This window comes from Patiria miniata, unplaced genomic scaffold (assembly GCF_015706575.1).
Source record: "Patiria miniata isolate m_02_andy unplaced genomic scaffold, ASM1570657v1 HiC_scaffold_20, whole genome shotgun sequence".
Lineage (NCBI taxonomy): Eukaryota > Metazoa > Echinodermata > Asteroidea > Valvatida > Asterinidae > Patiria > Patiria miniata.
In genome coordinates, this window is record NW_024037059.1 from 41,059,920 (window position 1) to 41,085,698 (window position 25,779).

The 25,779-nt window shown below is 41.6% G+C and overlaps 1 protein-coding gene across 4 annotated transcripts; it reads left to right on the plus strand.

Annotated features, from left to right (window-relative positions):
• The first annotated feature begins 1,046 nt into the window (after nt 1-1,046).
• LOC119729235 lies at nt 1,047-24,844 on the plus strand. Of its 4 annotated transcripts, XM_038201819.1 has the most exons (12): nt 1,047-1,144; nt 2,717-2,761; nt 5,966-6,267; nt 13,911-14,639; nt 16,212-16,704; nt 18,103-18,180; nt 18,585-18,760; nt 19,328-19,464; nt 20,155-20,318; nt 21,375-21,644; nt 21,961-22,059; nt 22,582-24,844. In XM_038201819.1, the coding sequence occupies exons 4-12, from the start codon at nt 14,019-14,021 to the stop codon at nt 23,124-23,126; spliced, it is 2,583 nt and encodes an 860-aa protein (XP_038057747.1). In that variant the 5' UTR covers nt 1,047-1,144; nt 2,717-2,761; nt 5,966-6,267; nt 13,911-14,018; the 3' UTR covers nt 23,127-24,844. The 4 variants fall into 4 exon arrangements, with proteins under 4 accessions (XP_038057747.1, XP_038057746.1, XP_038057748.1 ...); XM_038201818.1 differs by lacking the exon at nt 5,966-6,267 and having other exon boundaries at nt 1,048-1,144; XM_038201820.1 differs by lacking the exons at nt 1,047-1,144; nt 2,717-2,761; nt 5,966-6,267 and adding an exon at nt 9,794-10,137.
• The last annotated feature ends 935 nt before the right edge of the window (nt 24,845-25,779 follow it).

A 25,779-nucleotide genomic window follows, 5' to 3' on the forward strand; every position in this document is an offset into this window, starting at 1 on the left:
ATACAGACGTAAGGCTGGGTGCGCACGCATTCTCTGTTTCCCCCCTCCTGCCCCCCCCCCCCCCAGAGGGAGTGGGGGGGGGGGGGGCAGAGAGGGCACTTTAAGGTTAAAAAGTGCTGACATCATTGCCCCCCAAAAAACCACTAAAACCGTTATAAATTCAATGCGCTGTGAAAATGGGTATTATAATTTGCATTTGTCATAATGGTCAGTTTTGGAAATTGAAGAGCGCCTCCATTTGGAAGGCCTACCCCCCCCCCCCCCCCCCCGCCGCTTTTTTATTTTACGGAGGCAAAGTGTTCCAAGAAAAAAAAATATATGTCTACATTTCGACGCGGATGTGGATCAGCGGTTGCCCCCCTGACATCAAATGCTGGATACCGGCCCGCCTATGTCATGTATGTGATCCCTACGAGTAGTAGTACGAGTTAATTTGCATGGTTTGGAAATTGGAAAACATTTGCCTTAACAGGCATATCAAATGCCAATAAGGCGACGGAAGTTAGCACTGTACATACACTTGCAAAAGATATGTGACTGGTTGACTGCAATGCTTGTTAAGCCTTTTTTTCGGGATAAAAATAATAACATTGCTTACCAAACAGAGCAAGCGTGTTTTTCGTTCGCAGTTCGCGGGAGATGACAGGCGAAAAACGTCCTGACTCATCAAGGGCGCGAGACATGCAATTCACACTTCAAGACCATGGGTATCAGTCTATTTGCTTTTCTTACTGATCTAAATATAGATTTAGAATAGTTCATTATTTTCAGGAGGGGGTATGATCACCAAAAAAACTTTGAACGGGGAGAAAAGTCACTAAAGCCAGTTTGCAGTGGCAGTTCCGATTGAATTATTTTGATTATTTGTCTCAGTCAATGTTATTGCCCTTCTTAGACTTTATACTTTCACTTGTCAAAAATACTTGAGCTCTTTTGGGCTTGTTTTTTAATTTTCACAATTTACATTTCTTGCTGGTACCCATCGTGGCCATGCATTTCAATCGGGTTGAGGTATTTGTTACCATTGAAAACTTCTAAACATCTTTTTGCCTGACATCTTAATTCGGCGAACACACAGCAATTTCGTGATTTGGCTGTATGCTTGGGATGGAGAAAGGGACTGTTTTTTGGGGTTTTTATTCAGGTGAGTCACGATATGTTTGTCATTTCTGGTTCATTTATGATTAAGCTCATAGTGAGTCATACTGGTTTCTCCCGTTTGTGCAGAAAATGGAAGAATATGACGAGGCATGCTCAGACCATGGAGAAATAAAACACATGCTCAGACATGTCACTTGTCAGATGCATTGGCAAAAAATGAAAATACCTCACTAGCTTGAGTAACTCCAGCTTAACAAGCTCATCAGAAATTCACATGTTTTCCAGCTTAACATGAGCTTGTTAAGCATGCTAAGCTGGAGTTACTAAAGCTTACTTGTAGAACTATGAGGCTAAAGCTAACTCAGCCCTATATTTTATCATTGGGTTGTTGGGGCCGTATCATAAAGTCCGATGCCTCATAATAGGTCCGACGCCTCATAAGTCCAGACCTAGGCCTATGATGTATGTTAATGAGGTGTTGAACTAATATGAGGTATAAATTCCGCCGCATTAGGTCCGACGCCTCATAACTCCGATGCCTCATGTAAAGTCCAACATACAAATTACAATGGACAAACGCTCGGACTTATGAGGGGTCGGAGCTATGAGCATGAGGCGTCTGACTTATGGCATATGCAGCGTGAGCTATGAGGCAGAATAAATAAATTGTATGCCTCATAAGTCCGACGCCTCATTAGTCCGACGCCTCATTAGTCCGAAATTTTGGACTTATGAGGCGTCGGACCTATGACTGCGTCGGACTAATGAGCGGACCCCGATTCATCATATACTAGGGCTGGAAGGAATCGTCAAGGAAAGATTCCCATATCTGGCCATCACAAGCTTTGGAACATTCGGGAAGTCGTGCGAACTTTGCGCGCGTACGCGCATGCTGGGTTTTATTATATGTCTATGGTCCATAGAGCTCTCAAAAGTTGTAAAAACGTGCCCTCTTTTGTTGGCTGATGGAGCCCATAGTCAGAAGCCACAAAGCCATGTGCCATGTAGCCAGGGATCAAGCCCAAAGTCACGATGCTACATGTAGCAAAATAACTACAACACGATGCTACATGTAGCAAGATGTAGCAAAATAATTTTCTATTAAAAGTCCACAGTGCAACTTCATCTTGGACTAAAGTACACCTTTGTGACTTGCCCAAACTCCCCAGCTATGACGAGTGGGTTTTGTGCACGCTCTGTTAGCCGCTCTGTCAACAGATACCCTGCTGATAGTGACATGCATGCCATTGGATTTTTTCCAAAGTCACTGTTAGTTGGGACTCGCGGGAGCTCGGGTCAGGAAGTCGAAGCTCATGCCTATTCCTGGTGGAGACTCATCAATATGATACCATGATCATTCATTTTCCTTCACCCAAAAACTCCTGTTTGTCAGAATTGTCTTTTTCAGCAGATTTTCCATTTTTTCAAAAGTATTTCATGTTGCTTCTGTTCTCTTCCTATCAAGATGGTAGCTCTTCGATGTATCTGTTTGAATTTTTGTTTTTAACCAAAGCTGTCAATTCGTAAGTGGGTCCAAAATACCTAACTGTTGCTGTGCCCAATATTTTCATTTCTTACGAATGATTGATTTTAATACTTTTTGCTTTCATTTCAGATGGGGTTGACCAACTTGAAAGAATGAAACGCTGTTGGCAGAAAGGTAAACATTATACAGTTTTTGAATTTAACCCATTAGCATGTGCACTGCATTTTGTTACATTGTATTAATTCCCTCCTGTAAAACTTCCCACGAAAACCTAGAAGGGCCTGGGTGGTATGGAGCGGTATACAGCGAGTAACAGTCAGGGTGGTCTTGGGCCGAACAGGGACGAATGGGTTAAATAATCAACAGTGTATGAATGAACAATTAATTAAGCCTAACCCTCCCAAATCCTCCAAAATCTTCCAGGAAGTTTTGGAGGAGTTTGGACGATTGAGGCTGAATGGCAAAAAAAGTGTAGGTTGATTTTGGAGGATGCATTGTGTCGAGTTCATAGGCTGTACCCAGCATTGTTAATGTTCAGTCATGCATAAATGAGCCCTACATTATGCTCGATAAAATCCAGACTGCTTCTGAAGGTCATCGGCTTTGCCTGTTAACAGTAATTATTTTTTGAAGGATTGAGGCAATGGTCACCGCTCCACTGAACAAATTCAAGAAATAACGGATGATTTTGGAGGATTGAGGCTGATTGCAATTTCTACATGGTGGCAATTGGAGGATGTTGCAGGGTTGAGGAGGGTTCCTAGCCAAAAGGGCCCAGGGGGTTAAGGTTAAAGAATCTGCTCCACGCCATAGCGTGTTTGTGTAAAACACAAACAATGTTGAAATAGAGGAAATTTTCGGGTAACACCATGTGGAGAGAAATCTCTTCTTGGAAGAAGTGTGGTTCTGAAAAGAACCGGTTGGTTGAGTGTAGAACTCTTTCCACATGGTGTTACCCGAAAATTTCCTCAATTTTATCTCATCCGCCATGCAAAGCTTCAAGTCGTATATCCAGACAGTGTTGTCAAATCAGTCACGTTTCCGTCACAGGTCCGGTCGAAAGTTGAATAATCACAAGTCAATTCACGATTCCACTCACAAGTAACAGGCTGATGAACAATATCAAGTGTATGTCTCTGTCACAGTTTCATTTGAGTGTAGCCTGTGCATTGACGGGGGACAAGATGACTTGTGATGGACTCGTGATGGACTTGTGATGGCTTCCCAGACCTGTGATGGACTTGAGTACATGTACAATACTGATGAAGACAGACATGGTGTACTTTAGAGTTCATCATTTTTCTTGCAAACCTGCTTAGGCCAAAAAAAAGAGTCTCGGTTTCTGGTATGGAGCTTGCCCATAAAGTGGTGCGGCGACGCGGTTTTATTATTTTTTTTACCGTTTTTTTTTCCTTCAAATGTCGGCTGATGACTGCAAATGGTGCCCAACTAAAGTGCAGAGAGGCCACATAAAGCTTATTCTCGATCGTAACCCCTTTGTTAAAATTGTGCAGCAGCAGGAATCCAGTCAAACCAGTGAGTTTGGCGGTTTTGAGGCATTATCTTTCATTGAAAATTAAACCTTTTTCATTTTGCCGACGCGCACGGCTACTGCGACGCGCGCATACCAGAAACCGGAGACTTTTTTTTTGGCCTTATGTTAGTGCATGTATTTTTATCCATATTGTATCTTGGGGAACATTGTAGTTGATTGTACCGGTAGGTCACTGAATCCACACAGGAACTGCTGTACCGGTACACTATTCAAATCAAAGAGCTTAACTTCATTGTGTTACTGCTCAGTTCCTTTTTTTTGGTGGTGTTTTCAATAACTGGATTTTCCCGTTAATCCTGAAGGGATTAAGTGCACTCACGAACCGTAAACGATGTTGACAGTAATACACATCCATCGCACAGTACGTCTTCACTATACCATCAGTCACAATTTGTTGGATACCTCACCTGTCGTCGGTGATTGACGTTTTGATCTTAATCATCCCAGTGACCCTGCTCACGGAGTCAACGACCTGGCGACACAGGCCTACACTTGTCTAGATCTGCTCTCATTATTGGGTCTAAAGGGGTTACAAAATCTTTGCTTTGTCTCTCAGTCTTGGCTTCAGATCCCAGCTTCATGGCTTTAGTCCCTTGACTTGTGACGGACTCAAGAACGATATCGATCCATTTTCTGCTATAGAGTACCGAAGTGAATACGTCACGCGCACAAAATGTGTGTAAAAGACATTAGCGCGTGATTCAGCCGGTGATTTCCGTGAACCAACACCAGCACGTGCTCCATTCGTTTGCACTCCACTTTCTGGTTCTAAATGACGTCACACTTCTGTACTCTATAGATTCTGTGCACGAACACTAGAGGGCGTTTTGTTTACCACTTTCAAGAGCCCAGTGAACGGGACACTGCGTGCTCGTACCGGTACTGGCTCTTGCGCATAATTGTAGCATGAAGTATGCACGACTAATTTATTGTCTGAAGCCATAACGTCTTCGCAGGAGTGGCAGGTGTCGTCAGCAGTGTGTTTGAATGTCCCTCCCAGTGGTCTATCCAAACTCCCTGTTTGTAACTCTTGAGGGGGTACGTGTGCAGGAAGTCCATAAGTAGCAGGGACTCCAAATGTTGTCACACAACGCCAGTGGTAGGTGTACTGTCATTGGGTTAGTTAGGCTAGAGTTGAAATGATGCTGGAAATGACGACAGGGTTTTCTACGTACTTTCCTGCAAGTACACAACAAGCTACCTGCTCTGGTCCTATCCAATACGCTTTCATTTAATGTACGACAACATTGACAGAAGAGAAGCATCATTATTTCTAAACCACACTTAGTTCTTATTCACTAGATACAGTAAATTTCACAGTGATATGGCAGTAGCAACCCAAATAATGATTTTTCACCGATCCAACATCAGTGTTTCTCAGGCCTTTGTGTTCACCAGACATCTCTGTCATCGGACAAGATAACAGACGGCAGATGCATCGTCGTATTATTTTATTATAATTTCGAGGGGATTTCGTTAAATGAGAATCGCTGTCGAGAAAGTAGTTGAAGGACCCGTTGGGACGCTTGCTGGGAGGAAACCCCAATTTGCCGAGTTTCTCCCGGTTGAAAGGTTCAATTTCAGCTGCTTCAACTGATTTCCTGTCATCTTTTACGTCTTGTCTTCCTGACGGTGGGACAGTATCGGGGGGGGGGGTAGGGGGCTTGCTGTCAAAATGTCTTGGTCCATGCCTGCTTATTTCACAGGTCTGTCCGGGAAGTGGTTGAGTCACTGACTGTGGTTTTTTTTTTTTTTTTTTTTTAGTCGTGTGTTGGTGCCTGGGTGACTTGGGAAGACTCATCTTCATATCTCTGTGTTTACAGTAGATGATGTGTGTGTAGTCACTGTGGCTGATCTGACAGACATGACAGAGTGTTGACAAGTTCTCCGACATTTGGGTTTCAACTTTTGAAGCAGTGATTCGGCTCAGAACGTCACACCGACCCGGCATTGCCTGCATGCAGCTTGCTGAGTTTAGGATATTTCTCTATCAATTTGTTCTGGCTTCACTGAGGAGGAGTTTGGTATGTTAGATGAGTAACCTGAATGATCGTGAGAGCTTTACATTTCCATGAAGTGTCATTTCCACAATCTTGCCGGTTGTCTGGATAGAGATTAACATGAGGTGAGATATTTTAAACCACTTTCCTTCTTTTTTTTTTTAAACGGTCATGTATCATACGGTTATGTGCTTAGTCTGTAGGAGAGTGTTATATTACAGGGACAAATGGAAACACAAAGCATTGCCCTCGAGAGTATTGTAAAACAAGTCTGCATGTGCTAGATTGAGACCAGCTTGTTCCAGTTTGGAACATCCCACTCCGACACATGGCCATGTTCTGAGATGCTGCCTTACCTGTATATACATGTACATGTACATGTGTCACAATGTAGGCTAGGACACTTGCCAGTTTGTCAAAACTCTTGTGAAGGTCAAAAGTACGGCTGATACAAATTATCATCCTTCCCTGCCTCCCACATGAACTGTCCCCAGAGCATCTTGCAACCTTTAGCGTTTGGATGATAATAATTACAAAGTGCAAGATAAGGCCGAAATTAGAAGAGGAAAATCATCGTCGGGGAAACAAACATGACTGGTGCCAGGCCAGATGTGGCCGAGACGTCTTGTTTACCATTACCCGTTCAAAAGAAAAAAAGGTCCCTAAAATAGGTCGTCAGAAGAAGAACCGTGTCAAAATATTTGCCGCAGAAAACACGCCGCCACGTGTGGGTTTCTTCAGTTAGTTTCAATTTCCCATCAGTCAAAACATCCTAATGGATTTGGTGTGGTTTGGAGGACGCAGCTACTATGTTCATCTGGAGACTCAGAGAAGAACAAATAGAAGGCCTGCACATATCCGTTTGATGGACCGCTTAGGGTTTTGGAGAATGTCAAGTCTGACATGGCAGTTTCTTATCTGTGGGCTCCGTGTGTGAACTAAACAAAAAATAGAAGTGTTGTTCTGTGTAACATTGTGGTCAAGTTTAGGCATACTTAGCTGAAGCTGTATCAGGCTGGTGTTCTCATGTAACACCAAGCTGAGTTATTCTGAGGATTAGAATAAAAATTGGACCTTTGAAACAATTAGGAGTGACTACTTCGAAAGATGCACTGTTGCAATCATTCAGAATGACTCTGGATTCTAGTTGAAATATTGCAATGTAAAGTACAAATGGTGTGCGGTATTAAAACAGTTGCTCATGCAAATGAGGCTGCTATGGTTGATTGCCCATGGGCCATCCCCCATGTAGCGGAAAAATTAAGTCTTCGGTTTCTGGTATGGAGCTTGCCACAAAAGTGGTGCTGCGACGCATCTTCTTTTTTTTTTACTTTTTTTTTTCTTCAAATGATGATGACTGCAGATGACTGCAAATGGTGCCCGACTAAATTTAGTGCAAAATATATGGGAGCCCAGAAAGGCCACATAAAGCTTATACTTGATCGTAATCCAATCTAAAAACACGTTAACATTGTGCAGCAGCAGGCTTCCCGTCAAACCAGTGAGTTTGGCGGTTGTGAGACATCATCTTACATTGAAGAAAAAACCTTTATAAATTTGCCGACGCGCATGGCTACGGCGATGCGCACACAGACCAGAAACCGGAGACTTTTTTGGGGGGGGGGGACCTAAGTTGGTACTAATACTATTTTGATCAAAATGACTCCAGCCATGCCAGCAAGCCAGTCTGAACTGGATGATAGAATCATTGCATACATGTACGTTGCATTGCATACCAGTACATGTATGTATCAGGAACTCGCCCTGTGTACATAGACAATGATATACTTCACATTTCCTCATTGGGGGGGGGGGGGGGGGGTATCCTATCGATGGATCTCATAGACATCTCTGACCTTTAAGTACGTAAGACTCATCTTGTCAGGTGATGTTATTGTCTTATTTTGACTTCACAAGAGGAAGTCATAATTAAATACAATTTTCTGTGTTTCCATTAATTAAAAGGGCAGAGATATTTCCTGGATGAATTTCAGAAGATGATGAGCTTCATCATGCTTCATGTACATTTTGTTCTAATTTTTTTCTGACAATAGACCAAACAAAAAAAAGAGGAAAAATTGATGTATTTGTACAGAATTTTGAATATCTCCACTGAGGTTAGTTTTCTAAAATTAGCGTAGCAGTGTGTAATAACTATTGGTTGAAATATTCATCACATCATTATTTTGAAAATTACTGTACTGACAATTCACAATTCGAGATAGCCAGTGGATTGTCGGGCGACACACATGCGAGTAAAAAAAAACAACAAAGTGCACAGACCAACAAATTGAATTAGAAATGAGTGGAACCGATTTGATAATGGTTGTCAGTGGGAGGAAATGTAGGGGAACCATTGCAGACAGGAAGGAACAGATAGCATCTTGTTAAGGGGCTTAGAAGATGACACGAGGCACGCTGGGAAGGCCGTCGTGTGCCGTCTTATCAGTTGTCTGTAATATGTGTGACTCCCATTGAGAAAAACTGTACGTAACAATTTAGCCATCACAGCAGTTCAGGGATATTTCTTGTGTGTGGATCTTTCCAAATTGGCGGTCTGCGGGTACATGTAATTCTGCAGTCTAGTGGGTTATGGCGTGTGTGCCCTTGGGCAAGACACTTTGTCACTCATTGCTTCTCCCCACGTCCCCAGGAGTAAATGGGTACCTGTGAGGGCAGAGACGGTAATTGTAGTGGATTTTAGCTGCTTTGTGTTGAAATGGCAGCATCAAGCTAGACTCCTAATTCAGGGAACTGAGATTTGTCTTTGAATTGTAATGCCTTTTTCTCCTAAGAGTGATTACATACTATGTACATGTACACTATACATGTTTAAAACAAACTTCACTGCACATACCGGTACCCAACAAATGAGATAAGTTTGAACTCATTTTTGCTTATGCATGAGCGACAAATTAAAGAGGTTGTGGAATGCTCGAAGACATTTCTGTCATTTTTCGGGTATATGTAGCCTAAGGTGTGATGAAATAAAAACGACTATTGTGTCTGTCATGAAATGAGTAGGCCTACTTTTGAGAGCTGTTTTTCAGGTCCTGTTTCGACCCGAACGTGCAATTTGTGTAAAAGTTGTCGTTGGGGGCAGCAAACAAAACATAGCAAATCGTGACGTAATAAACAGGACTCCCGATGCAGCGTAGTATAAACGAGTCCTGTTTATTAGCAGTTCGTTTTTAATTTGGTGAAGCCGTGAAAGAGTGTGCGCAAACGTTGACACGATGCGTACGCATGCGCAGTTGCTACAATTCCTTGGCTCAGTGCGTGACATCGCGTAGCTGCAATCGGCTGAATAAGAATGTGTCGCAGACGCTGATTTCAGGTGTAATTCAACACATGATGCAGCAACTTTTGAATTGAAATTGAGATCCAAGAAAATTGTTTTCTGGGAATATACGGCGTTCACTGAGCTAAAACTTCATCAGTTTTAATATAGTTGTTAAGCACCCTACTTTACATTTTGAGCACTTAATTTGTTGCTTCAAACAAAAATTGTTACAAATGATGATGTTTGTATTCTACCTAAGTTTAATTGCATGCTGCTTACACAGTGCACATTTGTAGACAGACATACGTGCACGTAGACATACATACATGTACATGTTTCAACATAGCCAATGGTTACATGCAGGCTATACAACTGGTGCACAATATTAGCTATCTCTTTGTTTACAGATATCTGACAGATCTCCGATAGTACAGCACAATCTTATGTGCATCCTTTTCCCTGAAATGACATCACCGTGCACACAGTCTTCATATTGCGCATCCGACAATCATCATACAATACTACACATGCCTTAGATCACACACACACTCATCACCCTGTGTTTATGATGATTCATTCACTTGTACGCATGTACAGGGCATATATTTTTAGGGTTGGTACAATATACTGGGCTGGCCGTGTGATAATTCTCACAGCTGACTGTTGCTGCATGGCGTGCAGATGTAGGATGCCGAATACTTTCTGATTTGTGGTGAGTACATCGTGGCATATTATTTAGTATTCAGGATGAAGCTGTGAGTGATACTGCAGGAGATACAGCAGAGATTGATGAGTTGAATTTTGTTTTGATGACTTTTGTTTTGTTTTGATGTTTCCACTTTGGTCAGTAAGTTGTGAACTGTGCGGAGCTGCATTGAACATCATTGTCTGTAAATTTATTGAGACACATGACATGTACATGAAGGAATAATTGGTCCGTACCGGTATGTGCACATGTACGTTTTCAGTGTTTTAATGCTGTGTTCTGCCGAACTGTACGTTTATTGTCATTCATTCTAAAGGTTTTTTTTTTTTTGGCAGTTGATATTTCTTCAGTGCTGGTTTTCTTTTAGTAAACGTTATCTTACATTTCACGAAGGCTTTGTCTGATTGGCTCATATATAATTACCTCACATTAGCTGCGCCGCCTTTCCTTTTACAGTAAATGTTAGTTTGCCGGAAAACATCAAAGAAGACCTCCGGCAAAGTAACGTTTACTAAAGAAAAAATTGGCGTGGCCGATATTACGTTATTATATTGAGCTAGTCTGAGAAAACATTTGTGAATAAAATTTACTAAAAGAAACCAGGTGTTGGTCAAATATGTAATTTTTTTTTAGAGTTGTGGTAAAATTTTCCTACAATAATGTATACATTCTGCATAGCAATCTAGCTTTACTAGGACAGCACACTGCACAATTAAATTAAGTAATACACTGGCGAAGGTTCAGCTGTTTAACAATTTATATCTATTAAGACCTGCAAGGGGGGGGGGGGGTTAATTATGACTTGTTTTATTTAAATGTCCCAATGTTTTCTTTGTTGACCAACTACTACACATGTCAAGGGCAGTATGAAACCATATTCTTGTTTTGTAAAAAAAAAAAAAAGGCTTGTCTTGAATAATTTTATTGGTGACTCATCTGTAAATTGGCACCATCCTCTAATGACATTTGATCACTCGCCGTACCTTTTTTTCCTCAAAATTGATATTAATAAGCCTTGTCAGTATTTGTACATGTACATGTAACTCTTTATTAAGTTGAACAACATTGACAGTCGGTGGCCGATGGCAATAGCAGTACCATCCTCCCCTGAGGCGGGGCAATTTCCCCCAACCCCCCTTAGGTCACAATTTAGTCGACTGGACATTTTACTCATAAAATCTGGGACAAATCGTTGTTTCTCCCTGTTTCGGGGGGAAAAAACAACAATGTATGATTTTTTTTGGGGGGGGGGGTAAAGCTAGGGTGAGTCTCGGTTCAAGTCTAGATTTGGATTTTTCCCCAAAATAGGGCGGTCTCTGGCAAGTCTGGTCAAGCTGTTTTGAAAGTAGAGGGCACTATCAACAAGATGATAAATCAAACTCAATCTTGGGAACCTTGGCACCTGTATCCATCCGGGAAATACCTACTGGTAGTATGCTGTTATCAGACTAGTGCGGACAATTGATGAGTGCTCAGAATTTCTTGGGTCAGGTGCTTAAGTTTGAAAGATGGGGTTCAACCTCCTCCCAGGCTGTCAAGCAGTATGCTGTCACCACTACCGGTACCTACTCTCTCACCCTGGTATTTGAGCATTTGCATATATCTCTACTGCCTCATCTGCATCAGGGGAGTTCACAAAGAACCAAGACGAGGCTAAGGTGTCTAAAAATGTTGAACATTAATTAAAGTTCAAGAAAAATTAAATCCAAATAAGTTGGCTCAAACTCGCTATGTTTCTGTGGTCAGAAGATGAGCAAATTTATAAACGCCCTGGTCATAAATTAATCCTGTCAAACAAGTGACCTGAAAAATATCATCTCATTCATGTAGCAACAGGAAATTTACTTAGGATGGAGACGGGTCCATGATAGTCAGAGTCTGTGTACTCATACTGCTTATGCCTGTCTAGTTACGGACCCATAGATTCAAGCGGACTTTCATGACCTGAAGTTTTTTTTCAGGATCTCTTTATATTAACATTGAATATACAGTACTTACGGTACATGTATGAAATTTTGTCGTTGAAGAATAATGTCTTATGTTAAAAGTAACATAAATCTCCTTTTTATAAGGGCATTTTGTACATTGCAGAAAGTAGTGAGCTTTAATTCAGAAAATACAGAAAATGTTTAAAACATTAGTAAATATTTAGAAATTGAAAAAAAGTCTGGCCATATAGAGGACTGCAAAATAAAATAGAAAACACTAATTTTTATTACCCCTACAAATTCAAGGAATTTGAATTTGAATGTGGGTCGAGTCATTTAATGATATTGACATCTGGAAAGTATTAGTAATAACCTGTCTTATTTCCTGTACATGGGCAACCTTATTTTCTTGAACCCTGGATTAGTGTTCATTTCTCGGTTTGGATTTTTTTCCACATTGAGTTGAAATTACTTGTTGGCACTTTGTAAAGTAATGCAAGACAGCAGACCTTTTTTCATGCACAGATCAGCTGTCCAGAATGTTTACATTAGTCCAGATGTTCGCATTTAAAATTTGTGTGATGACCGTTACCGTTTTGGAAGTGGATTCATGATACATTCTACGATTGCAATTGTAAAAACTTATCTCCGACAGGAAACAGTCTATCAGTACCTCTGACTGTGATGCGCGCTCAGTACCCTGGGAGCTCCCCCCCCCCACACGCAATGTACACACAGCGATACGAGCCGGGGGTTCGGTTGCGTATCGCGCCCGCAGTGACTAGGCTGATTCTGAACCCCAGAGGGAGCCCTTGTCGGGTATCAATCTTACCCTGTCGACATCTGTCATCCATTAGCGAGACCTCCTGAACTATCCCCCATGAAACGCAGGAAATTGGAGGATATTTGTATTGGGCATTCGGGGGCGGAAAGCAGATCTACCGACTGAAAGGCTCATTTCCCTCCGAAGTTTTGGATTCTGCGGTGGTCCCGCGGGGAGTGTGTGTTGGTTTTGAAGTAATTTGTCGTTTTTTCCTACACATGTGGTTCCATTCAAACTATAGGAACCAGCCCGGCAGGCTGATGTGTTCACACAGTACACGTAAATAGAGTTTACTATGTACATCGGATGTAAATAATGTCTTCATTCTGTTGTTCGGTGTATTTGAGCTGAATACTTCTGTGCATTGTAGTACTGGCTGTAGCAGATATCCAGAGACGAATATGGCATATATTCCTTTGTATAAGGTCTGGATTTTAGGAGTACGGTCAATTTGTGCTGTTCAGTTGCCCTTGTTGTAATACGCAGCACCATTTTTATTTTGTGCTAGGAGTCGGAAAAAAACGCAATTAAAGGCAAGAATCTGTCTTAGAAAGTTTGAGCAGAGCTCTATAATATTAAATACACGAAGGTTATGTGTATAAAGCGCATGTATCCACCAGTATTGGTGCTCAAGGCACTACATCATTATTACCCTGCTCATTGGGCCAATGAAACATTCCAAATACCATCTCAGCTCCCTGGGGAGTATACAGCTCGATACTGCCATTTTGGCGCAAAGCAGCTAAAATCAACCACAATAACCATCTCTGCCCTCACTTGTACCCGTTTACTCCTGGTTGGAGAGAAGCAATGAGTGACAAAGTGCCTTGCCCAAGGGCACACACACCAAAACCGCAGGATGGACTCTAACCCACAACCTGCAGAATTACCCGCAGACCACGAATTCAATGCTTCAGACCACCTAGCCACGACACTCCACGGTTGAGTCTTAGATTGAGTCTTAGATTGACAATTTCCTTGGTTTTCAAGGTTGTAAACCTTGTGGTCTTTATTTCTTTACTTTGCAGGTAACTAGCTCCTGATCAGCTAAGCAATGACCGTTCACTCTGCGTCCATTCCTCTGGTCATCCAACCATCTGTCCTTCCCTTCCCAGCATCCCTCAGTCACCATCCCCATGTCGCAGGCCTACGGTCGCATGTACCACCCCACTCCCCACCACCACACCCACCACCACCCTCCCCACCATCAGGTGCACTCCCAGGGTCCACCCTACCGTCCATCAGGTGAGTCCCCTCCCCACCCTGGGGGCTACCCCCACCGAGGCTATCACCAGAACCACTACGGCAGTCCGCCCCCACGGCCGGGCCCCTCCCACTACAACAACACCGTCTCTGTCTACTCCGTCCCGAAGCCGTCCCGCCCCTATAACAACTACAGCAACCGGCGTGGCCGCAGTGGTGGCAACACAGGGCGTGGTGGTTACCATAACAACCACAACAATCATCACCATAGCAACCACAACGGCCAAGGCTACAACAACCACGCCCATAACAGCTACCGGCCACACCCGCCGGACTTTGACTTAGAGTGGGACCATTACGATTTTAACGCCGAGAAACCGAAAGGCAAGCAAACGTCCCGACAGAGGAACTCTTACTCACAACACGGTGGTGGTCCGACATTGGCTGATGCAGAGTTGGAATGGGATGACTACGATCTAAGACCTAAAGAAGAAGAAGAAGAAGAAACAGTTGAAACGCTGGACTACATTCTGACAGAAGGAGTTTTTCCTTTGGTTAGTATACCTCTGTTGTTACTTTATCAATACTTAAAAATTAAAAATTACCCACTAATTACTCTGTTGTTACTTTATCAATACTTAAAAATTACCCATTTTAGCCTAACAATTCAGGTTTGTGGAATCTAAATAAATTTTCCATTCAACCAACATATGTGAGTAGGTATTGTGTTAGAAAGATTCCTTAACCCTAACCCTCAATCCTCCAAAATCAACCGGGCAGTTTTGGACGACTTTGGAGGATTGAGGCTGAATGGCTAAAAAGTGTCCGTTCATTTTGGAGGATGCATTGTGTCAAGCTGTACCTTGCATTCTTTATGTTCAGCCTTGCATAATTAAGGCCTAAATTATGCTGGATACCATCCGCCCCCCCCCCCCCCTTCTGGTTATCATCCGCACTGCCTCAGTGTATTGACAGTGATTGTTGGATGATTTTGAAGGATTGAGGCAGTGGTCACCCCTCGAATGAAGAAATTCAAGAAATAACTTGAAATAACTTGGATTTTCTAGAATTGAGGCTGCATCTAATTTTAATATGATGGCAATATTTTGCAGGATTTTGCAGGATTTTAGATGTGTTCTTGCCAAAGGCACTGGGCGGTTAGGGTTAACCCTAACTCCCCAGGGGGTGTGCAAAATCATATTGGAATTGGAGGATTCAGGACTGTCCTCCTAAATCCACTGTGCTGGAAACCAATCGTGCATTTTGTCGAACGAAAGATGGGAAATCAAGCAATCAAATAAAGTCTTTCCAAATATGTACTATACATGTACACAATTCTGCAGGATTTACTGTGATTAGAAATAATACCATGTCATCTCCTAGACCTTGACCCACATCATATCTATTTTTGTAGCAAATTGCATTCATCCCCAGCTTACACACGTAGCATTTACTTATTGAATACATGTACTAACAAGTTTCATGGTCAATTTGCCTACACCATGCTGTCATTCTCCATAGGATATGAGGCTAACAGGTAAATTACGATCCATTATATGCATGTTTGTATAGTTGGATAGTACACACTTACATGTATGCTCTTTATATTTTTTAATGTTTTACCAACATTTGTGAATCAGTCTGTGGAGTTACGTGTACATGTACGTGTTCGTGTATCATGCATGAGCTTATCACTGCAAGTGTACATGTAAGTGTTCTTGTCAAGCATCAGAAAATATGTTATCAGAAATATCTCGCAGAACTTTGAAAAACTTTTTTGTGTATTTGTTTCCTGTTGTGTACAGTACATGTACTTGTGATTTTTTAATATTGTATACAGAAGAGATTTCTGCTTTCAAACCAGAATTTATCTGCCAGAAAATGCTTATTGTTTTTATTTGACTCCAAATATTGTAATAATCCAAAGAAGGTTTTCAGTTTAGTTTTAAAGGCACATTTTATGCAATTCACCTTTCATGACAGCTTGCCCTGTGATACCATTACTTAAATTGAAGCAAAATCTAATTTCTTTCAGCTTAATTTTTTTTTTAAAGAAATATCAGATTTTGTTCCCAAGAGAATATATTGTCAGTCTTATATTTCTCTCCCAACTTCCTGTCTGACAGATCGGTGTTGTCACCAAGGCTCCTCTCTCCCGCGGCCATATTCCCCTGGGTGCCATCCAAGTCTGTCGTTTCCCCCAAGGAGGCGCATCCTTTAAGACTCTCGCTTCCTCAGACCACCTCTCCAAATCCCTCCGACTCAACAAAGAACTTTTGGTGCTGACCAGCGAACTGAATGAGGGCGCTCTGTTCTCATCGGGACTAGACAGCCCAAGCGAGAGCAAAGACTTCCTGTTAGCTGACCTGGCATTGACGCGAGACAAGGATTCCTCTTCTAGTGCTACCGACACGCCTTCCAAGGACGGGGAGAGCGAGGGAGCATCAAACGGCATCTCAGAGGAGGATCTCGACGAGGATTTCCTGAACGACACCTACGAGTCTGGGTACCAGGATCGTCTAGGTGATATCGATCTTTACGCCCTCGCCCCGCACGATTTCGACTCGCCCGATTCGACGTTCAGCCGGTCTTTAGCCGACTTGACGGACATCAGTCTATGTGAGTTGTGGAATGCTTTGATCCCATGCCTGAAATTTGCCTGTGCTTTCTTGAGTCTGCTTTACGTTCGTATGTCCTGTGGTTGCTACCTGACTAGTCAGGTCACCATCAAAACTAGTTACTTAATCAACGCATGTTAGCAACTGGGTTAGTAGCAGACTTAACCATTAACTACATAGTAGAAAAATAAACTGGTTAAGAGTAGATCCATCTGCATGATTAACGGCTGGAGCAGAGTCTACCCTTACTGCAAGGGCTTTAACTATCAACTGGTACCTTTGCTCATTAACCACAGACTTTTGATTAATCCAATCACCAACTCTTCTCTAAACTGGTTGAGGCCGGTTAACAACTTTCCTACCTTCTCAAGGAGGAGTGATGAAACTAAACAGCCATTAACTCATTACCAAAACCATTTGATGAACAGAAATTGCGTCACATGTTTAAACCAAGTTATATTAACTATAAACCAAGGCTTCAGTTACCTGGATTATCACTTGGTTAAACCGGTAGACGTCTGTATTAACTTGGATGCAAGCATGGCTAGCAGAGTTAACAAGCAAGCTGCTAAACGCAAGCACGCTAGCAAAGACTCTCAACTTCGCTCACCGCAAGTGGATCCACAAAACAGTGCCGTGGAGGAGACGGCACACATCAAGCATGTCTGGGGTGAGAGTCCCATCGATGAAGATGGATGCTCCATTGTCTTAGACCCTGTCACCTTGACTGCCTCCTTCCATGCCAAGATACGCCGTTGTGCCTCTCCTGGCCCTCCGGGCACCAGTCTGGATACACAAGCCGACGATACTGACACTAACAGCATGCTAACCGAGTCTGAACTCATAACATCTGAGTCGACTGATGAAGCTACGCTAACCTTAACTAATGTGGGTGGCGTGGATATATTTGAAGCGAAGTCGGCTTCCATTAACACGACGTCAACTTGGTGTGCGACTAAACAGTCCGCAGAGTCAGACTCTAGCATGTGCCAGGATTGTCCGCAGCATGTTACTAAATCACCACTAACAACCGAAGGTAAGAGCTGGAGCTATTTTGCATGCTTATAGACAAATCTTGCAACCACATTTCGAAGCCATTACTATGGTGGTACATTGCTTGTGCTCTTGTTCATGTACATGCTGACTCAAACAATAGGATGTCTACCATGCATTGGCACCTCAAATTCATCTTGCAGTATACATAAGACAATCTATGTGTTGTAATATGGGTTGCCGGTGTGTGAATAATATCACAGTTTTTGGAGCTGGTACACGTATATCTTACATGAAGTTTTTTTTTTTAAATATAGAAATCAAGTCATGTCAGCACAAAGGTTTAGGATTTTGAGGATATTTTGTCTGAAATAAGCCAATGAATCAATTATTTTTCCCCGAACAGATGAAGAGCTTGGGATTGACCCGAGTCTGCTGAGACATACTCTCGAAAGGTCAAGGTCACTAGGAGATGCAACGAGAGGTATGTCGACCCAGTCAACTAAACAAACAAAAAAGAGGACAAACCAACTGTTCAGAGATATGTAATACATCGACACAACTGTTCCTTTCAAAATCAAGTTGACAATGTCTGAGTTGAATGCTTATATTTTCAATGTTGCATATGTTGTAAAGGGATATGTGAACAGATCCACTTTTGGGAAGGCAAATTTCTCAGGGACATTTTCTTATTCATGAAGACCATAATCAAAGGACTTTGACGTAAGTTTTCAAGTTGTCTCACTTCAAAAGTACATTTTTACAATCTTTAATTTTTAGATTGAAGTTAAGTCACTACACTGCATCAAACATCTTTCTGCTGTTTGGCATGCTACAGCACTCTCAATTTGTAAACAAAAATAAGGTAGTAAATTATTTTTTTTTCAGCACAAGATGCCTCTAAAGACAGAAGTCTGAAGGGACTGAAAGCTAAGAAGAGGAAGAGGAAAGGAACAGAAAAGGTTGAGGAATCCTCAGCAGCAGCCGGAGATGAAGGCTCAGAGAGGAAGACTAAGAGATTAGCTCCTAACTTCTTTGTGGCTGTTCAGGTCTCTAATCCTCAGGTAGTGCCTTGTTATTAATTTCAAATCTTGACTAACCTCGGATAATGTTCCGTACGTAAGAGCTACACTTCTGATTCATTGTGGCAGTTTAGTCTTCCAGTCTTGGATATTTGTTTATTGATTACGTTTCTTCACCTAGGGTATGCCCAAACAGTTTAAAACTGGTTTCTATTGGGGCCCTGCATACATTACAAATTATTAACTAAAGTTAAGTAAAATAAAATTAAAATTCACAAGGAAAAAATGCAGTGGTAAAACAGACTGCGAACACGAATACTTACAAATACAAGTACTTGATTCTGGCTTTCACTGAACTTCAGCCAAACACCTTTGTTTTTTTGTGAAGATTATCTTTTTTTTGGTATTTCAAAGTTTATATTTTTTCTCTCAAGTTTTTCATTCCTAGAAGTTTGCTATAACTGAAGTGTTGTTGCTGAACTCTACATATGCGTAGAAACTTCCTTTAGTGGGAATTCTTTTATCAGATAGTTCAAACTGGAATCAAAATGGAATTTGTTCTTTCTGTTACTAAAAATTGTAAAACTGTCAAAATTATTCTTGATGTAGATCCATGAAGCCTTGAAAGACGTCCAACAGACAGTGGTGTCTGGAGATGAGAAACTAAAAGATGCCATGGTTCCTATATCAACACTGCATCTTACCATCATGGTGATGCACCTAGCAACCGAGGAGGACGTTGAGAGGTTGGTGCAACTCAAGATAATCCTTGTCTTATCAAATTGGTGCTTATTGATGAAATTTATGTGATGGCACATTGGCCAATCGAGGGCTGTTTCTCAAACACCGGTTGGTCTCTGTCTTTGGCTTCAAGCATGTAATTTGGCAATGGAACCGGAGTTGGAGTTGAAGCCTGGGTTTCAAATCTGCCAAAGTATCCATGTTGTATCAGCTTTGTGCAGGATGATTGAGGGCGCTGCAGTGTCTATACATGGACATATACCACATCATTAGTGCCTTTCCTTTCCCAGGCTGGGTTCCTTCTGTCAATAAAATGTTAACCCTCTTAGTGGGAAGTCAATATTCAGAGCAATATGTGAAACCCTTTAAAACCCTGCAGGTTAGTTTCAGGTGAAAAAAGCAGATATGTAATGTTTAAGTAATTGTGCCACACAGAGAGTCCCTGCGCAAAAAACAGCACTTTGGAGGGCAGTAAAACGTGACTGAATCTGCCTGCTTGTTCTGAGCTTAACCTCGCAAACGAATTGTGCAGAAGTGTTATCCATACTCCACAGAAGATTACCTCCAATGAATTGAAATGTGGGTGCTAACTCATGGGCAAAAGTGGTTTTGCAAAACTTAAAAATGTCCTGAAGTGCAGAAGACTACGAGGGTTAAAAGAATTCACTGAACATTTTTCTTCTATATTTTGTCAGAGCGAAGGTAGCCTTGAATGAGTGCCATCGACTTCTGAGCCCACGCTTCATCAAGGAGAAGCTGAGCATCCTATTCGGAGGACTGGGCCACTTCAATAACCAGGTCATGTTTGCCAAGATCAAGGATCAGGATAATATCTTGGAGAGTTTGTACGAGATAGCAGGTAAGCAAGTGAATGAAGCCGTGTGAATGGCTATGGCTAGAAGTAACACACATGTCTATGGGAAGTTGCCTCAGCCGCTTCCATGTAAGCCGCAGCCAAATATGTGTCTGCTGAGGAAATAATTTCTGCACTTAGCAGCTCAAACATTATGCCAAGACAAGAGTTAGCATGACATAGGAGGCCTTGCAGGGACGTTTTGGGTATCTTGATTGATTGCAGTTAGGAAATGAACTGAAAATGAAAAGCTGTCCTGATATATGCCAGGTGTTGAACTGATGGGTTTGGAGGTGGGTGTCAGTTGGGGGGGGGGGGAGGTGTGTAGGATGGGACATAGGGTTTCATGATTAAGATAACTGAAGTACATTTTCCAGAGATAGGTTGATTGATCACATAGGCTCTGTGATGCAAGCCAAGACACCCTGACTGAACTTTGTGATCCCGGTGGGGCTTGGTGTCACAGGCAAGATGACAGCATACAGGAAATCAAACGGGGAAACAGTGTCACATGAACCGGATAGACTCTTCCTACCCTTATGACCTCCAATGCTTGTAGTCTAAGCTTATGTAAAATTTGGGGGGGGGGGGGGGTGGTTCCAGCCCCCCACCCCCCACCCCTCCCCCCAAATAAAAAAAATATATATATATAACCAGGAGTGAAGACCGGTTTTTACAATGGATGATCTAGTTAACTCAACCCATTTTCATAGGCCACTAGCAAGTTCCCTTTCGAAAAGACAGACTCCTGTCTTCCCACCCCTTCCCCCTCGAAAATTTGGTTCTTGATCAAGCTGGGAAATTGGGTGAGCTTGTTCTTTAAAAATTAGATTACAGAACAGTAATTTCTGATAATAAATATTTAGAATTGTTGAGTTACAGTGAATTAACTTCCCAAAACAAAGGTTTGTGATGGCGAAAAATAATTTTCTCCACTAGGTATAACATTTTGCTATTGCAGTCTGTTTAGTGTGAACTTCAAGCCTGATCACGCCAGTTTTTTGTTTATTTGTTTATTTATTAATATTTTTTTCGTTTTTTTACCTCCCGTTTAATAACCAGACACGGTAGAGAAATGTTTCTCTGAGTACCAGCTGGTCTCAACCGGTGAGCGTGGCTTCAAACCCCACCTGACTGTCATGAAGTTATCCCGGGCGCCCAGCCTGCGTAAGAAAGGTGTACGTAGGATCAAGTCTGAGCTCTACAAGGCCCACAGCTCACAGGTGTTTGGAACCCAGGTGGTGGAAGGGTTACAGCTGTGTTCTATAAATAAACCCAAGACACCTGATGGGTACTACTGCAAGGCTGCCGAAGTCTTCTTTGGAGATCCAAGTAAGTTTTGTTCGACCCGAAGGGGTTGCCTGTTGTTCTCTGACACACTGACTGACTGACCGACTGACCGACCAACCGACTTGTACTTACCGACTGAGGGGCCAACTAACCGATCAGACAGACCTGACCCAGCCAGCCCAACCTGACCAACTTGACCCGACCCAACTTGACCAAACCCGACCCTACCTGACCCAACCCGACCCTACCCGACCAAACTTACACATTTATAAAATATCTTGCACTTGGTTACTTCTCTTTTAGTCTCTTTGCTCACAAATGTTTGTAAATTTATGCTGTCTTTTTTTTCTCTTCAAAGCCTGTAGACCAGACCGTGATATCCACACGATAGCTGAAGGAGAGGAACCGGCCATAGAATCCTTGAATGAAGCATGCTCCTCAGCCACCAATATGTCAGGTGAGAACATAAGCGTCTCCTGGTGTTTCTTCCGAGTTCTGTAAAGTTATTGAAGTTCTGTGCATAAGATGCCAAATGCAGAAGAGTTTTGCATAAAGCAATGACCGGCCAACAAAGTTTCTCATTGGATCAGTTAGATTATGATCTCAGAATTTGTTCAATTTTGAGGAATTTGTAATAAATATTAGCATAATGGAAACTGACTCAATTTTAAGAAGATTGGGGTTTGAACCTGTGACCTCACAAATGCTGTACTTGTGCTCTACCAACTGAACTCTCAAACCTGTGGTGGTAACTTCCAATCCATTATTTTCTCTGACACTTTGATAAAGAAATCGAACAATTTGGAGACCACCAGTATAAAGCAACATAGCTCAGTTGGTAGAGCATCGTTACAGTATCCAAGAAGTCAGGGGTTCATATCCCACTGTTATTAGTTGTCTTTGGTTACTTTATTAAATGCTCAGTTTTGTCAAGACAGATAGTAAACTTTGCATCTGTTGTTTGTGCATTTTACTCTAGAATCAACTGACACAAGATCAAGTCCAAAACGCGTCCTAGAAACAGAAGAAAAAATGGATTGCAATGATGGCGAAGCTAGTGTTAAAACACAGATCAGCGACTCGCCGAAATACGAACATATGTCATCTAATGAAAAACAGAATATAAGTTTGGATGTTAAACATCAGTCATCATCCCGTCCAATATGTGAAAGTGTAGTGAACAATGAGAACTCTGTGTCTAAAGCTGAGGTGCAGAAGGGTGTCTGCCTAGATAGTGACACAACCCAGGACACACCCAGTGGGGCAACCAGTGACACACCCTTTGCATCACTTAGTGACACTGGCCACAACGGACCTAGTGACACTGCTGATAGCACACTGGAGAACATGTCCGGAGGCATAACTAGTGATACCACACCAACTTCTTTGAGCGATGTGTCTGCCATAGAGCCGTCGGCCCTGCTAAACGGTGAGAGAAAATCCACAGAGTCTGCTATGGATTGTGGAACTGTTCAAAGAGGTCCGGGCGATGTCCTCAAAACTGGGCCAACTGAAACATGCTGAGAGCAACGTCCATGTGGTATCCAAGAGATTTTGATTTTACTCCCGAGGTATTTGAGAGATCGTGGAAATTTGTTGATTGAGGGGATTGGAAATGCCAATCTTAATGAAACAAATGGTAAGTGCTTCCACTTTGTGACTTCATTTAATTGCTGTTTTGTGAATGTAAATATCAAAAATAGTGGTATCCTATTAATAGTGCTTTATTGGTAAATTAAGGTTATTGTTGATTTTTTTTTTTACAATGAATAATGTTTTGAAGTATGCTTAATCATTCTTGTTCGAGAGTAAAAGGGGGCTATTTGTGTTTGTCAATGCACCATTGTTTATTTTACAAAATCGGCCACGTTAGGGGTACTGAGTTGGACACAAAAGGCAACATACTAACAAGCCCCATGCAGCTTGTGTACATACATTTATCCAAAAATTTGATGCAGTCACAAGAGGGCGCCAGACTTTATCCAGTGTCATACATTGTCACAAGAGAGTGCCAGGCATCCATCTTGAAAATTATGCCTTTTTCGTAAGCTAGCAGTTGTGCAAAGATGCCAGAAATTGACGAAAGAGGGTGCCAGACATCCGTTTTGCAAAAACAATGCCCTTGTGGTAGCAGTAATTGGGTTACGACATCATACGTTGTCACAGAGGGCACCAGACTTAACCATTTTGTAAGCTAGCAGTTTTGGGTTATGACATCAAACCGTGTCACATGAGGGCGCCAGACTTGACCATTTTTGAAAGTCATGCCATTTTTTTTTATCTAGACGTTGGGTTATACTTTCATCCTTTGCCACAAGAGGGCGCCAGATTGGGAAACATGATATCCACTGTGCACTTGATTTTGAGCAAGCTTACCGATAGACTTGTGCAATACATTTTCCTTGTAATTCCTGAGACAACTGTGTTCAATATTAGGTGGAATGACCTAAGATACGCAGGAAATAATCCCGCATAAATTCTCAGAATAACATTTGGAATTCTTGAGCTACCTAAATGCTCATTAGTCGAGACAACCTTCAAAAGTCATTGCTACTCTTTAATTCTACAAAGCGTACAAAATTAAATTGGTATGATAGACACATGATACCAGTGTTGTGAGGTATATGTACCTGCTCAGGTTTATAATCGGATGTACACGTAAAACACAAACCTTGTGAATTTTGACCTTTTTTATGGGAGGACATTAGCATCTGCCCAACCAAGTTACTTTCCTTTTTTTTTCATTTAAAAATTTTCATTTTTTTTTCGATGGAAAATTTTCCTGTTTGGTTGTGGGAATGGAGCAATAATAATTTAAAAGCAAATTTGTACTGTTAATTGTTAAATTTCTTGGAATTAGTTCGCAAGATTTATTGCTGTTCTGGAAGTAGGACTGACCGTTAGTTTTGTTGCTGAAATTGTCCCTTTTTTCTCATGTGTTTTGCTGTAAAAATGTAGCAAGGCCAATATACATGTATGTCATGCCTCTTAAGACTTGCGGAAATTGAAAATGAAATTAGCCGTGGATTCCTAAGTAAGTTTTGATGGATTCCTGTCATTGAAACAAAAATAATTCCAAGAAATATCTGCCTTGTGAGTGCGAGGCAGTAGCTAGTAGAAGCAACAGAATAAGGCCTAAAAAAAAAGTCTCCGGTTTCTGGTCTGCCCGCGTGTTGCCGTAGCCATGCGCGTCGGCAAAATTAACAAGTTTTTTTTTCAATGAAAGATGATGTCTCAAAACCGCCAAATTCACTGGTTTGACTGGAATCCTGCTGCTACACAAATTTAACGTGTTTTTAGATGGGGTTAGGATCAAGTACAAGGTTTATGTGGCCTCTCTGGACTCTCATATATTTGCAGTAAGTTTAGTCGGGCACCATTTGCAGTCATCAGCCGACACTTGAAGGGAAAAAAAAAAGCCAGGTCGCCACACCACTTTTGGGGCAAGCTCCATACCAGAAACCGGAGACTTTTTTTTGGCCTAATGGCAGCCATAAACTGAAATTGCTAAAATCTATAGATCTAGTCACAGTGTTTATAAATAAACCCCAAATATATCAGATCAGTGAAATATGCAAAGTAGGGTTACGGCTTATTTCCTGGGAAAAAAAAGGTGGTTTACATTTTTGTTTTATATTTGAAATATTTATATCATTTATGGGTGTGCTTATTGGTTTAATTGTTGAAGATTGAAAACAGTAGCTTTCGTTTGCCGAAGAGCAAATGTAAACAAGATTTTCAAAATCTTGGGTAAAGTAACTTTGGTATTAAAAAGCATTAATACTTGTATAGTGTTGCAATATATATTGACTTATTTATCAGATTTGGCTCAAGAGGATTATAAGTGCCTTTAAGTATTTTATTTTGCATTTATATGTACAGGGCTTCTTTTCGATGCCGTATTAAAAATGCCAATATTTGGGATTTAATTTGATATTTACGGTAACTCAAACTGAAAAGAATATGAATTTTTCAAATGCCCTTTTGTATTTTCTTCTTCTTCAAATAAGGTGTCAGAGCATTTAAAGCAATAATGATAAGAAAGGGGCTAGACTTTGGCTTTGATTACTGTAGCTGTGTAACATAAATTAATTATGGTTACGGTTGGCTAAATTCAATCATTTTTGCGCAAAGAAGGTTTCTGTGCGTAATTTGAGTTTTCCGTAAAACTTTAGAA